This window comes from Symphodus melops, assembly GCF_947650265.1.
Source record: "Symphodus melops genome assembly, chromosome: 4".
In the NCBI taxonomy this organism is placed as follows: domain Eukaryota; kingdom Metazoa; phylum Chordata; class Actinopteri; order Labriformes; family Labridae; genus Symphodus; species Symphodus melops.
This window is the reverse complement of record NC_136694.1, coordinates 23265980-23279294: the sequence shown is the minus strand read 5'-3', so window position 1 is coordinate 23279294 and position 13315 is coordinate 23265980. Positions and strand designations below refer to the sequence as shown.

The 13315-nt window shown below is 38.1% G+C and overlaps 3 protein-coding genes across 3 annotated transcripts in view; 2 read left to right on the top strand and 1 right to left on the bottom strand.

The window, feature by feature from the left end:
• prelid3b (PRELI domain containing 3) lies at window positions 1-5402 on the top strand. Its single transcript, XM_079342363.1, has 6 exons — window positions 1-159; window positions 1057-1225; window positions 2393-2482; window positions 2651-2721; window positions 2844-2946; window positions 3835-5402. Exons 1-6 carry the CDS (start codon window positions 128-130, stop codon window positions 3952-3954), a joined length of 585 nt encoding a protein of 194 aa, XP_079198489.1. The 5' UTR covers window positions 1-127; the 3' UTR covers window positions 3955-5402.
• Window positions 1-13315, bottom strand: part of LOC306822232 (guanine nucleotide-binding protein G(s) subunit alpha-like) — a 103164-nt gene that overhangs the window by 37641 nt on the left and 52208 nt on the right. The window lies entirely within an intron of this gene.
• aurka (aurora kinase A) lies at window positions 6636-11379 on the top strand. The gene is made up of 9 exons (XM_079341368.1): window positions 6636-6944; window positions 7580-7645; window positions 8007-8343; window positions 8435-8477; window positions 8557-8748; window positions 9483-9621; window positions 9872-10020; window positions 10302-10476; window positions 10664-11379. The coding sequence occupies exons 2-9, from the start codon at window positions 7583-7585 to the stop codon at window positions 10841-10843; spliced, it is 1278 nt and encodes a 425-aa protein (XP_079197494.1). The 5' UTR covers window positions 6636-6944; window positions 7580-7582; the 3' UTR covers window positions 10844-11379.

Genomic DNA, 13315 nt, shown 5'->3' with positions numbered 1-13315 from the left:
GGAGGCTAAAGGGTGTCTTTGAACGTGGTTCACACATTTCATTCAGTTGCAAGTGTGCCTGCCTACTGGTTTAGTCACCCCTCAACTCTTCAGTGTTCATAGCCCCTGTCAACCAACGCGTTAAACCATGAAGATCTGGACATCTGAGCACGTATTCAAGTAAGTTCCGTCTTTCAAGGCATTTTAATTCATGTTTAACTCTCTGTCGGAGGTTCACCGTCTAGCCCAGGCTTTTAAGTCAAGTCAGCTGGCCCGTATCCCATTTCGTGAACATTAAACGCATAGTTCGCGACTGAAAACCTTAATTTTAAATGAGCAGCTAATCCATCATTTAGCATGTTTAGACATGATGCAGGCAGTGCAAGCCATGACATGGAGATCTGCTGCAAAGTCAGATTGTCGTAAAGAAGGCCCATATAATGTTTGACGTACGTGTTATTAAATTTAACCATTAAATGTATCAAATGTAAATGCAGGAGGTTCAGTATGCTGCTGATAAAAAAGCTGTCGTATTGCATAATCCGCCGGTCGGGACCAGCCCCCAGCGTGCGACCTTTCCCCTACATTTTGCCGCCATGTCTGTCTGCGTCACTGCGTCACTCTTCATGCGTCTCCGTGGCAACCATCTAACGCTGCCTAAAGGCCTTAAGACTAATATTAGCATAGCATCATTGTTGTGAAAAAAAATAAATATCTCCTATTATTGAGGCTAAATAATACTGTTTGATTTGACTCACAATATCTTGAAAGTTCACTGGGGCAACTATTGTTATATTGTATAGGAATCTCATGTAATGTATCTACAACTTTTAATAAACTGGTTTTTATATAATGTAAATATTCACTGCAGAAAATATATCTCCCGTAAAAGATGCTTTTTCAACTCAAATTTACTGAAACCCAAGTCTAACAATTCAATTAAGTAACAACATCTCTGTTTTCATTGTTGTCTTATAATCACAAGCTTGTTTGTCATAAAGCAACTTTGAAAAATGTAGCTGATAATCACATAATCAATCGGTGCAATTTAATATATATTTATCTTTTCTTCTGCAGCCATCCTTGGGAGACGGTTATCAAAGCTGCTATGCAGAAATACCCCAACCCCATGAACCCTAGTGTGATCGGAGTGGATGTGTTGGACAGAGACATTGACAAACAGGGACGCCTCCACAGCAAAAGATTACTCGGCACAGAGTGGGGTCTTCCATCCATAGTGAAATCGGTGAGTTTCAAACCATATCAGCAGTATTGCTCTGCACTCTAGCTTCATTCTGAAATATTTTGCTGCAACTAACTTGTGGTTAAACATGCTGAAATTAAATGAACACGTGACTCTCTCAATGGAGAAACACACAAGACAGTTATGCAACAGACGGTCTGTGCTTGTGGTCTGGGTGCTCCCCTTGGCCGTTGCCTTAATGAAAGCAGTATGACCTGCCTAGATATGAACCACTGATAGGGTTAGTGCTTTCCAGCCAGCCAGTGAGCTGGACCTTAAGCTGGCAGGGCTATTTCTGTCCAGAGGGTAGAGGCATCATACCCTTACTATAGCCCAGTCCATTTTATGGACCTGCTCCACAGCTCGTGTTCGGGACACGGTAGTGCCATTTCTATCATTGCTGGGATGTAACCCCTGACAGCATGTGATGTAACTTTCCATCTCTGTCTGCTCGGGTTAAAACTAGAGGTCGCTACTAGTGACGAAGGCGTTTGAATATCCACAACAATTCATGTGAACTTTTCTTTTGCTCGCAGAGCTCAGTAAAGATAAGGCTGCGTGGAGATAATATTCTGCTTCCCACCTGTATAAACTTTGGCAAATCAGCAGCTCTTCTTTGGCACTGACCTTGGTTCAGTTGTTTGAGGATAAGGTTGTAGTTTGAGGCCATAGACATGAAAAGCTCCTTATTTCAAAGGTCAGTCTATGACACGGAGTGTCCCATTGATTGATAGCATAGTAACCCAAGCCGTAATCAGATTGTCTCTAATCTAATCAATCCCGAGCCTAGGTGAACTGGGCATTAACTGGATGCAGCAGGATGTCGTCTTCCTGTTGGTATATTACTGAACACAAAAAAAAGTCATAAGGCTTGACCTTTTTATTTAACTTGACTGGGAATTTGTTTGGGTTTACATGCTTCATAAGCTTAACAAATAATCACTTTATTTATTGGCACATTATACAGATTGTTTGGAATTTAAGGTTCATACAGATTTCAGTCTTTAATTCCACACTGTTTGTGTACAGTGTTAGTGAGCATGAGGCTTTGTGTTTCAGAATATTTTTTTGGGGATCAATCAACCACAGAGTAGTATGTTCTAAGGTAAAGAAATGAAAAGTAACGTACTTAAGTTTGTAATGTTGTGCGCGTCTGTGTTTTTTCTTCAGATAATTGGGAACTCACGGACGTACACGTACGTTCAGGAGCACTCCATTGTGGATCCCAAAGAGAAGACTTTCGAACTTCAGTCAACGAATGTGAGTCTTTATGACATAACACGTTGCTTAGTGTGTTCAATGGTCTCTAGATTGAAACCTCGCTTGTCCTACAAGCCAATAACTCCCAGCTCAGCAATGACCACACATTGTGCTGCGCTCTCAATGACACTATATTTTAACATTTAATGTATCTTGTTTTCTCTATAGATCACCTTCACAAACATGGTGTCTGTGGATGAGAAGTTAACATACAAACCACACCCTGAGGACAAAGAAAAGTATGTTTTTTTTTCTCTAATGGATAGGACTTTATCTAACTTTAGTCATTAATTTCTAAACAAGACTGTAAGACTGATTTTTTTTTTTTTTTTTTTTTTTTTTTAACTCACTTTGAATCTAGGACAATACTGACTCAGGAAGCTATCATCTCTGTGAAAGGAGTCAGTCTCAACAGTTACCTGGAGGGAGTTATGGCCAACACCATCTCTTCCAACGCTGGGAAGGTAAGAAATCTATCAGAAAAGACTCTTTTAGTCCCAGACATACAGTATCTGTGGGGGTTTTGGAAGGATAAATGTTCATCTAAGCATCTCGTAAAACATTTTCTTTGTCTGCCTCACTGTTAAAAAAAAAAAAAAAAAAAAACTTACATCGCACCACATCATCAGTTTTCTCATTTCAACTCAAAGCCATAGCTTATGATGTAACATAATTTGCAATACACAGTAGTTTTTGAGTTATCGCTGCGCTTGTAGATAGCCTTTTTAACTTGCAATATCTTCAAACGAAGCCTTGTCTACTGGCTGTCCTTGTTTGTGCTTTAAATCAGTGTTATTTAGTTCTGTTTAACCGTAGAGCTTTTTGTCTTTAGGCACTATGCAGTAAAGTGTAACATATTTCATGAGTATTACACAAGACTCAAAGAAGAGAAACCACAATTTCCCACAGGGGGATTACTAAAGCATATAAAATAAAAAATGTGGGAGGGCCAGATATGTGTTCACAAAAACGATGTCTTTGTTCTCTCTCACGGCGGAGATGCTTGAGGCAAGTGTACTGTAACATCATGAGTACAGTCAGTGTCATGCCTTTTGCTATTAAACACACTCTGTACTCTACAAACTGCACTTACTGACATAGCAAGCTACATGGTAAACCTTTGAGACACATTCCTACACAGTTTCTGCAGTCTTTAGTAGACTTTAGCTTTATAACTTGTGAAGTTAAATCCCTGATTACAGCAAAGAACCATTAAAGTGCAGAGAGCCGGTAGAGCATAAGTAATCAAGCAACAGACATTGCAACGCTTCCCTTCTTTGAATAACACTTAATGTTGTTCATCTTTTTATACCGTTCTAATGGCTAATTCTTCTTTCTTTGCTTTTACACAGGGCCGTGAAGCCATGGAGTGGGTGATCCGACGACTGAACGCAGAAATCGAAGACCTGGCAGCAACAGCACGCACGACCATACGCACCCCTATGGCTGCTGCTGCTGTCACTGAGAAATGACATCCGCCTCTCTAATCCAGCAGAGTCTGAGCTATACTACATGCCGGTACAAGCAGTATCCCTTTGGGACGCTCTAGTGCTGTTTTGGTGCTCTAGAGATTTTGTATCATGTGAGGGTAAACTTCATTCATCTCATAAACTTTACTATCTACATTAGATATATATTTTTAATAGCAGACTGGGTTATAAAAACGATTCTGTGGAGTGTTTTCAGTGCGTGCTGCCTTGCAGGACTACACTGACCAAAAACTTAGGAAGAAAAATAAAAGAGAGTGGCAAGCTCAGGGACAAGTTTAAACACTACTACTAACTATGTGTTTGGAACCATGTAACATTGTCAAAAGGGTAGCATAACCACTGGGTGTACTGGGGAAAAAAACAAAATAAGAAAAGTGCCAAAGCCTTTTGTCCAGCTTCTTTTAAGCACCCTTGCCAGCTGTGTTTTCATAAGAACACCAGTAAGTCTCCTCCTGCTCCTCTGAACTCTGTGCTAACAGAGTTGTTAAAAATATTAATTGTGAAGGGAACAATCTTGTTATAAAAACGACAATGCTTTGTCAAAATAGGAGGCAGGTGTGTTGCATGTCAAGGGTACTTGAAGGTGGTGTCAAGTGACGGAGAGTAAAAGCTTGGGTTGGCACAGCCGACAACAGTGAAATGTTAATCTGTTTTTGCCATAACTGTAAGAGAGCTTTTGACTCAATGTTTTCTTGCGGGACCTCAGTAATAACTAGACACTGTTCCAGGCAAAGTTTGTCAGCCTGAATGTTAAACGTATTATGATATAATGTGATAACTAATAATGGTATTGAGGTATTTATGTGAAATGAAGGGATCAAGCTACTTGCCATATTTATGTTCTTCAAGGAGACTTTATCAAATGCTTTGTTTTCTATATTGAATCGATCCAATGTGTAGGCACTTCATCAGTAAGAACTATCAGTTACATACTGTACCTGAACATGTTCTCTGGACTCAAACAGTTATATCAAAACACTCAAGACTTTGGTTCCTCAGTTAGAACAAAGACCTCTCAGTCTGTCCTCTCTGTGGAGGAGTGACACTTATTTGCACTTAAGATATTTCATTTTTAAACAAAAACAGCTGCTACAATTCTGAGGTTGCTAAACTGTCTTAATGTTTTGGTAAAACTGTTTTAAGATATTGGATGTGGTTACAGTATATGAAAGTATATGTATATGAAAAGGCTTCTCTCCATTTAATAGACAGCAGTATGGTTATGGGAAAGTTTCTCTAATTGTTTTGGTTTTTACACATAACAGGAATATTTATTGAGAGAAATTGTTGGTTTTGAAGTAGTAAGTTGTTACTGTGGTTGACTATTGAGAAATGTGATATCTTATGCTAAGTTAATTGTGATTTTGTGCCTATGTTAAATATGTCTCACTAACTGAAATGTTGCAATAAAGCTATTTATTTTAACCAGTTTCAAATCATCTTTTCCATCATTTACTTTTAAATAGGTACAACCAATCTGAAAAAAACCCTTTCATTGTATTGTAGATCCAAACCTTTGATATTCATCCAGTTCATTACAAAACGCAACATGACCTTGATGTAAATGTAATACATAAGGTACAAATTGTTCTGACATATATATATATACATATATATTGCTTCAGTCAGGAAATATTCACTAAACGCATCCTCTGTTGAAGTAATTGTCAGCTGAAGGAATAAGAGAGTTAAACTATTAACCAGAGTCCTGATTTGACTTTTGTTTTTGTATTTTCTCTTAAATTAAGATGTTTCTGTGAGTAAACTTTCTATCTAAATCAAATGTAATATTTGTTGATTATATTGTATTATTTTGCATTAAGCTATCTAAAGGTGAATAGACTTGAATTTAAGTCCATCTTTACTAAATGTAGACAAAGGATTGCATCACTTGTTAATTCTTGTCTTTATTTTGAAATGTTTAATTCTTTCTGATGGCGTCCAGTTTTTATACTTATGTATAAAGTAATTTTTATTCTGATTGTACTTTTTCTTTAGAAATATTTAAAATGCATTAATTGCTTTTCCTTTTGGATTATAGATTTATTTTCTTTACCCACTGATTAAAGACCTTGAGGAGTGAACGAGCGTATTCTTAAAATGTTCATACATGGATGAAAATGCTTTAAAATGCAAAGGCCAGATGCTGCCACGCTGTGGCCAATTTATTGACTTGCAATTTCATCTCCATAAGAACTGCACAAAGACTTTATTAAACGTCATTTTCGGTTAAAATGAATAGATACATTTATATCCAACCTTGAGTTGAATGTGTGAAGTGTATTATTAGTTTTGTTTTCTATAAGTAAGATGAAGTGAACACCTGTCCACCAAAATGTGATGAGTTTGACACGTCTAGTTTAATTTTCTTTGAGCAATTTTTTTCAAAACTGTTCAGAAAACCCACATCAAAACAAAAACATATCCCTATTTCTTAATTTATGTTGTTTTTTTGTTTTTTTTTTAATCATTATCTTTGCTTGAGAAATAGATTTTTGCTTCATTTTTGACACCATACACTACAGCTTCACCCTTCTCAGACACGATGCTGCCCTCTGCTGTTTCGGAGGATTTTGTCAATGACGTAGAGCTCTCGTAGCAGCCAATGGTGAGCAAGCTCGAGCATTCCCTTAGCCAATAAGAGGTTGCGTTGTATTTAAAGGTTAAACGGAGGGACGTTTGAAATCAAACAAGCAGTTCGGAAGGGAAGCGTGAACCGGCCGCATTTCAGGGTTCAGATTGTATTTTTTAAAATACTTTTTCACCAGCATTTACGCATTCACTACATTGACTCAACTTATATCGCGATAAACTTGGCTTGCTGCGTCATAAAAACGAATATTTATGTAGTTAGTGACGAAAACCAGCTCTCGTCAACTAACCGACGTAGCTGCTAGCTAACGTTAGCTCACTCTTGGTTTGAATTCAGGTTTTGTTTTTCAGACTTCGTGTGAAACAGTCAACACATTTAGGTAAGTGACGTTAGTTTAACTAAAAATGCTATTTCATATTTGTCCTATTATGTTATGTCAGTGTGTCAGGTTACATTAATTAGATTTCCATAAGTGCTTTAAGTTCATTCATATTTGGAAGAAAAATTGGTGAAATAAATTCAAGAAGTACTTTTTTGTTTTCTTACTGGTAGACTTACTGTCTGTAGGTAAAGAAATGTATTAACCTTTTTTTAAGATTAAGGCCCTTTAACAGAGAGCGAAGTGAGCTTTTGTTTTAATAAAGATTTAAAGTTGCACAAAGTGAAGATGGACTGACCTGTTCATTTTGAGGCTGCAACACTTCCAGAAGTTTTGTATTATATTGTATATAAAATATGTGTCTGTAAGTAAGCCACACCATGACGATTGCTGATAAGATGAAGATAAAATGAATTCTGTATTTTAAAACACAAGGGAGCATCAATAATGGAGTAAGCTCCTTTTCATCTTAATATTTATTTAACAGTGTAGACGGATTACCCAAAGAGACTACCTTAGACGTTGTCTGCTTGTGTAAATTCATTTCTTTTTACTGTTGTAACACTTCATAATAGTAGTTTATAATATTTTTATTGAAAGTTGAGGAAACTAATCTCCTCTCTCCTGTCTTTCAGGATATGGACTCTGCTGCCAGACTCAAACTGACGAAGAGCATAAAACCTCTAAAGCCAGAAGTAAAGGTATTGAACATATTACACCTCACTATATAACCAATAGATGGAAGAAATCACTGCTGGCACACTGAGACCGGCCTGATGTGAAAACTGAATAATGTCTCGTAACACTGTACAGGCTTTTTAATAAATATCCAACACCAAACTATGAATATGCATTTTGTTCTTCCCTGTTTGAGTTCTTTTGTTTTTTTCCTTTTTATGCGTTTGCTGTATGTCAAAGCACTTTGTAACTGTGTTTAAACTGGCACTCATAGTGAGAAATACAGTTATACAACTCAAAAGTCAAGATTTAAAACTTAACAAAAGATGCTGCCCTTATGTGCAAAAAAGGTATGTTCATTGTTTGTTTCTTTTTTGATTACAGTCGGTCAGTGATGGGCCAAAGCGGATCCCTGTCTCCCATCAGTCCCAGAAGGCTCTGGTCACACCAACTTCACATCAGCGTGTCCTCGGCGTGTCAAATGGACCACAGCGTGTCCAGAGGCCTGTGAGCCATCAGAAACCAATGTCTTATGTCTCTGTTACTGCCAAGTCCTCCACCCTCAACACTCAGAATGTGAACCCTGTTACTCCAAGTGGAAATCCTTCTCCACATCCTAAATGTAATCTCCAGCTAACCCAACCAAAGACAGAACTGTCCAAGGTTAACCCAGAGCCAGCAAAAACGCCAACAGAACCAGCAAAGCCGGACAAGCCCCAGAGTAAGCATAATATATTAGACATTCAGATCAAAGGTCTGTGTTGTTGGCTTTACTTTAAAGTCTCTAATGAATTATTTAATTTCCTTTTTAGACAAACTAACTAAGACTGATTCTGCCAAAGCCTCTGCAGCCAGGTTTGTGCATTTTCATAAGCTTCAAAATGACACTTTTTGCATTCAGTGTTTGTAACCATGTACCTTTCTGCTCATGTAGTAAACGATGGAGCTTGGAAAACTTTGACATTGGCCGTCCTTTGGGAAAGGGTAAATTTGGCAATGTGTATCTGGCCAGAGAGCGGCAGAGTAAGTTCATCTTGGCCCTGAAGGTGCTCTTCAAGAAGCAGTTGGAGAAGGCTGGGGTGGAGCACCAGCTCAGGAGAGAAGTAGAGATCCAGTCTCACCTCAGGTAATTAATCATTCCACCTACACAGTTGATAAATGAATGTTGAGTCCTGACTGTAGCAGAGGACGTTTTGCTACATGGCTATCGTCTTTATGAGATGGGGTTTTACAAATCACAGACATCAGTGTCTTTCAATTCATTACTGATTTCTTTACTGGCAAGACAAGACTGCTTAATACATGGCTGTACAAACTTGATGTTACTTTTATTTGAACAGACTGTAACTCACATAACCAGTCAGGTAACTTCCTGTGGTTATTGCTAAAGTTGATTGTTTGAATTCATCTTAAAATAAGTTAGGATAGAGAACCTGTCAAACTGCAGTAGAAGTTTGGATATTATATGCAGTGTAAATAAGTTTTGTTTGATGTGCACCAAATGGAGGTGTACACTAAAATCTCTGGGAAGTGACCTACCTGTATGACCGGTGTCCTTCAGTTCAGTGCTAGTTGAGCTTTATTCTGCTGTGATCATGAGCCACATGTTTTGGAGCAGGAAAGCCTGGAGAACATGGAGACTCGTGCTTGATTGATCTTTAAATCTTTTCATGTCTCCGCTTTAGTTAATTTCAAATGACTGGTTCATGCCCAGTCTTAGTTTGAAAGCTTTTCCCCATTTTGGCAGAGACAAAGTATCACAAGGAGTAACTTTGGTCGCTCCAGTCTTATTTCCTTTATTGGATGTTTGAGTTATTGGCAGCATTTCTCAGACCACTTCTGTACCTCGGCAACCTACAGGCACCCCAATATCCTGCGCCTCTACGGTTACTTCCACGATTCATCCCGCGTGTACCTCATCCTTGAGTTTGCACCAAAGGGTGAACTGTATGGTGAGCTGCAGCGCTGTGGGAGTTTTTCGGAGGAAAGAAGTGCAACCGTAAGTCTGTTTTTTTGTTTTGTTGTTTTTTCCTTGTTTACTTTGATTAATTGTATTTTGACCAACCTTAACACTTGTGTGAATTCATTCTGTTTTAAGGTATGGTTAAAGTGAGTTTGAGCTGCTGTTGAAACTCTGCCAACACGTTGACGTTCTGTACTTAAGTTTCTTGGACTGTTTTAAAATGAAGGATGCTGTCAAACACATTGTGATGAAATCTGTATTGACTGTTTTTTGTTTGATGTTTTAGTACATCATGGAGCTGGCGGATGCCCTCACCTATTGTCACTCCAAGAAGGTAATCCACAGGGACATCAAGCCAGAGAACCTGTTGCTGGGGGCCAACGGGGAGCTTAAGATTGCAGATTTTGGGTGGTCTGTTCACACACCTTCCTCCAGGTATGCATTTATGCTTTTACAGATGAATCACCTTTCTTCTTTTTAATGACGTGTTGTATATGTAGTGTCTTTCAGTAAAACTGTTCTGAATCATTATGATTGGTTAAAATTAGTTTTGTGTAGCATTTGTGATGTTCTACTGTCTGTGTGAACTCAAGCCATGAATTATTATTTACTCGTTTGTACACACTTCTCTTCAACCTCTCGGTGGCTGGCCTGAATCTATCTTCAACCTTCTTCTTCTTTTTTTTCTCTCTCTCTCTCTCTCTCTCTCTCTCCAGGAGATCCACACTGTGTGGAACTCTTGACTACTTGCCTCCAGAGATGATTGAGGGAAAAACTCATGATGAAAAGGTAGACCTTTGGAGTCTGGGTGTGCTCTGCTATGAGTTTCTGGTCGGAAAGCCCCCATTTGAGGCCAAATCTCACGATGAAACCTACCGTAGAATATCAAGGGTAAGCCACGGATAGGTATCCCAAAATAATATAATATAGTACTATGTATTTTTTTTTATTTTATTTTTTATTGCTGAATGAAATGAGTGCTGGTCAGAAATATGAATGTATCATAAACCTTGACATTTCCAGAACTGCCACTTTTTCCTCCCATCTTCATGTTTGATTTTCTGTCTTTTTCATCCAGGTGGAATATACCTACCCTGCACAATCCAACATCAGTGCTGGTGCTAAAGATTTAGTTGCCAGGTTGCTGAAGCACAACCCCATGCAAAGACTGCCCATCCAGGGTGTCCTGTCCCACCCTTGGGTGGTCGAGACTGCGACTAAAAAGCCCACAATGCAAAACAACGAAGAGCCAATCTAATGAGCCCTGCTGTTTCCCCTCACCACAACATTTGCTTCATGTGCCGACTCCATCTGTACGAAGGTGAAAACATTAATATCAGTGTACAGTGGATCTGCTCTACTATAAACTTCACGTGGAGGTTCTTCTCTGTGGGCCACTTAGAAACCCTTTTTCTTATCTTGACTCTACTTATCCTTTTTGTGAGTTCCTGTCTTACCAATGGCATCAATTGCCTGTAAATATTTTACTGTTGTTGAATAATTATGAAAGTTTTATTGATGTTTTCAGAGACTCCATTACTTGAAATAAAAAGTAATTTATCTTTTGTGGAGCATCACTTTGAAAACAAGCTGTTTTTGTTTCTTTCAGTGAAAAGTATTTGAATGTTTTGTCTTGTGTATGTTTCAAGTGCTTGGTAAATGAGACTTTGCACTGATGTCTAATGAGCAAGATGAGCACTGTTTTATGACGCTCCACCTGTGGTGTGTGGCCACCAGTGAACCACTAATTGGGAGTATGTTACCGATATTAAAATAGTGTTAATTCTCCTGTCACCTTTTGTAATTCTGTTTGATATCATGGATTTGACTTTCAGTTCAAATAAAATTTTGAAAGAAAATATGCCTACAGAGGGTTTCCTCATGTTAAGTAGAAAGTGAACTCAAATGTATGAATTCATGAAGCAATTAATCACACAGCAGTAAGTTATTCAAAGTAAGCCCGTTTGAACAAAATTCTGCGTAAACAGAAACACTTTAGTCCAGAGTGTATGGCGATGGTGTTAATTTAACATCTTACCAACACGAGTTTTATCACCATTAACAAATACTCCTAGACTTAACAAGTCTAAGCACAAGCAGTAACCTTGAGTTGAGTCATAAATACTGGTGGTACATCTTAAGTCTATCACGATAATATTTCAGGAGAACTTCTTTTTGTTGGGGTTGATAAGGCTTAAGTGCAGTAAGTCTTCACATGTTTGGTGTCCAAACCTATCCGAAACTCCTTGATATGATTTCATTGGTGCGTAGTACAGACGTGCCTGATGAATTCTTCTGAGCAATTACTCCACAGTCCACAAGGGGGCTCTCCAAGCATGAAAATCTTTATTTAACAATCATGGCGATGATTATAGCCGGAAATCTTTTGCTTGTTTAATGTTACGATGTCTTTACTTTATAAATGTACACAAAACGGTTTTCGTCTTTACATTCATCCCGCAGTATTTATTACTACAGACACCCCTGGTTGGTTGATGATTCAACTTTGAGCCATGCAGTGAAGTGAATTACTTCAAATAAGGTTTTGGGCCTAAAGCATATTATTCAAAATACAGATGTACGTGCATTTAAATGTTCTGTTTGAGCTGTTCACCTGTGATCGCTTTGGAAATTGACATCTCTTTTCGGTGCTTTGAATTGAGCCTTTAATGGCAGCTGATAGTTCAGCTATAGACGGTTAATCGGCATGCACCAGGTCGTATGAATTTTTAACAGCTGTAGGATTTGCCCCCTCGCAGAATAAAAGGAACGTCCAGATGTTGCGCAGCATAAAATCAACAGTGGCTGAACAGGTCCAGTCTGTAAGGCCTGATGCCTGCAGCATAAAATCTGTGCAAATGCACTTTATTAGAGCATGTAGCACTACAAGGCCCGATGGAGACTACTCATAGCCTTCTTTATCTAAAGACACAACGGAAAATATAATTGCAAAGAAAATACATCAGGATATAATGGGATTATGGGTAAACAATAGTCCTGTGTCGGCCTCCATCGCTCCCTCTCAGACAGCAACACAGACTGACCCCCCCCCCCCCACCCCGCCTTTTGCTTCTTGTCATTTAACCTCAATTTAGAATTAAACAAAATCAAATGAATGCCACTTCTTTCTCCAACATTTTCTGTATTTTATTATAGAGAGAAAAAAAATACATGTTCTGACCGTTTGTCGTTTTACATAAAACCACACACATTTTTACATTATAATTTCACTTGTCTTTATTCTTTAATATTAATTTCACGATATATGATAACGACTTTGAGATATACATTCCATCTTTTTGAAACCACAATAACACACTACACATACGTTTTTATAACATTTCCACAGGACCCATTGCATTGCACAGAATGAGAAATGTCTGTATGCACATTTTCCTCTTTAAGGATCTTTTTTTTTCTTCTAGATTTTCAGACATCGAATTTGCGACACTTGAGTCTTTCAAATTAATTTCAGAACAGGCCATGTTTTTTTCTAATGTAATGGTAAGCATTATGGGTAATTGGGTGTGCACGATTTCAATTAGGGGGTCCCCGTCTAGGTGAGGGGTTTTCTTTTGGATTCAATTTTTGCCGATTTAAGAGCTCCAATTAATTTAAGTATTGGAAAAAATAGTCAAAGCTTTAACATTTTCCCGTAGAATAATCGAAATTATGTTTTGTATTTACTACTTCCCATTTTCGTTGTGTTTTGTGTTTTCTTAAATATCAT

Bases quoted from the DNA above. Each gene is read 5' to 3' on its own strand.
- prelid3b (XM_079342363.1), top strand. From the start codon at position 128: ATGAAGATCTGGACATCTGAGCACGTATTCAA. The intron at 1,226-2,392 runs GTGAGTTTCAAA...TTTTTTCTTCAG, and splicing joins TTCCATCCATAGTGAAATCG to ATAATTGGGAACTCACGGAC. The intron at 2,947-3,834 runs GTAAGAAATCTA...GCTTTTACACAG, and splicing joins TCTCTTCCAACGCTGGGAAG to GGCCGTGAAGCCATGGAGTG.
- aurka (XM_079341368.1), top strand. From the start codon at position 7,583: ATGGACTCTGCTGCCAGACTCAAACTGACGAAGAGCATAAAACCTCTA. The intron at 8,478-8,556 runs GTTTGTGCATTT...CTGCTCATGTAG, and splicing joins GCCAAAGCCTCTGCAGCCAG to TAAACGATGGAGCTTGGAAA. The intron at 10,021-10,301 runs GTATGCATTTAT...CTCTCTCTCCAG, and splicing joins GTTCACACACCTTCCTCCAG to GAGATCCACACTGTGTGGAA.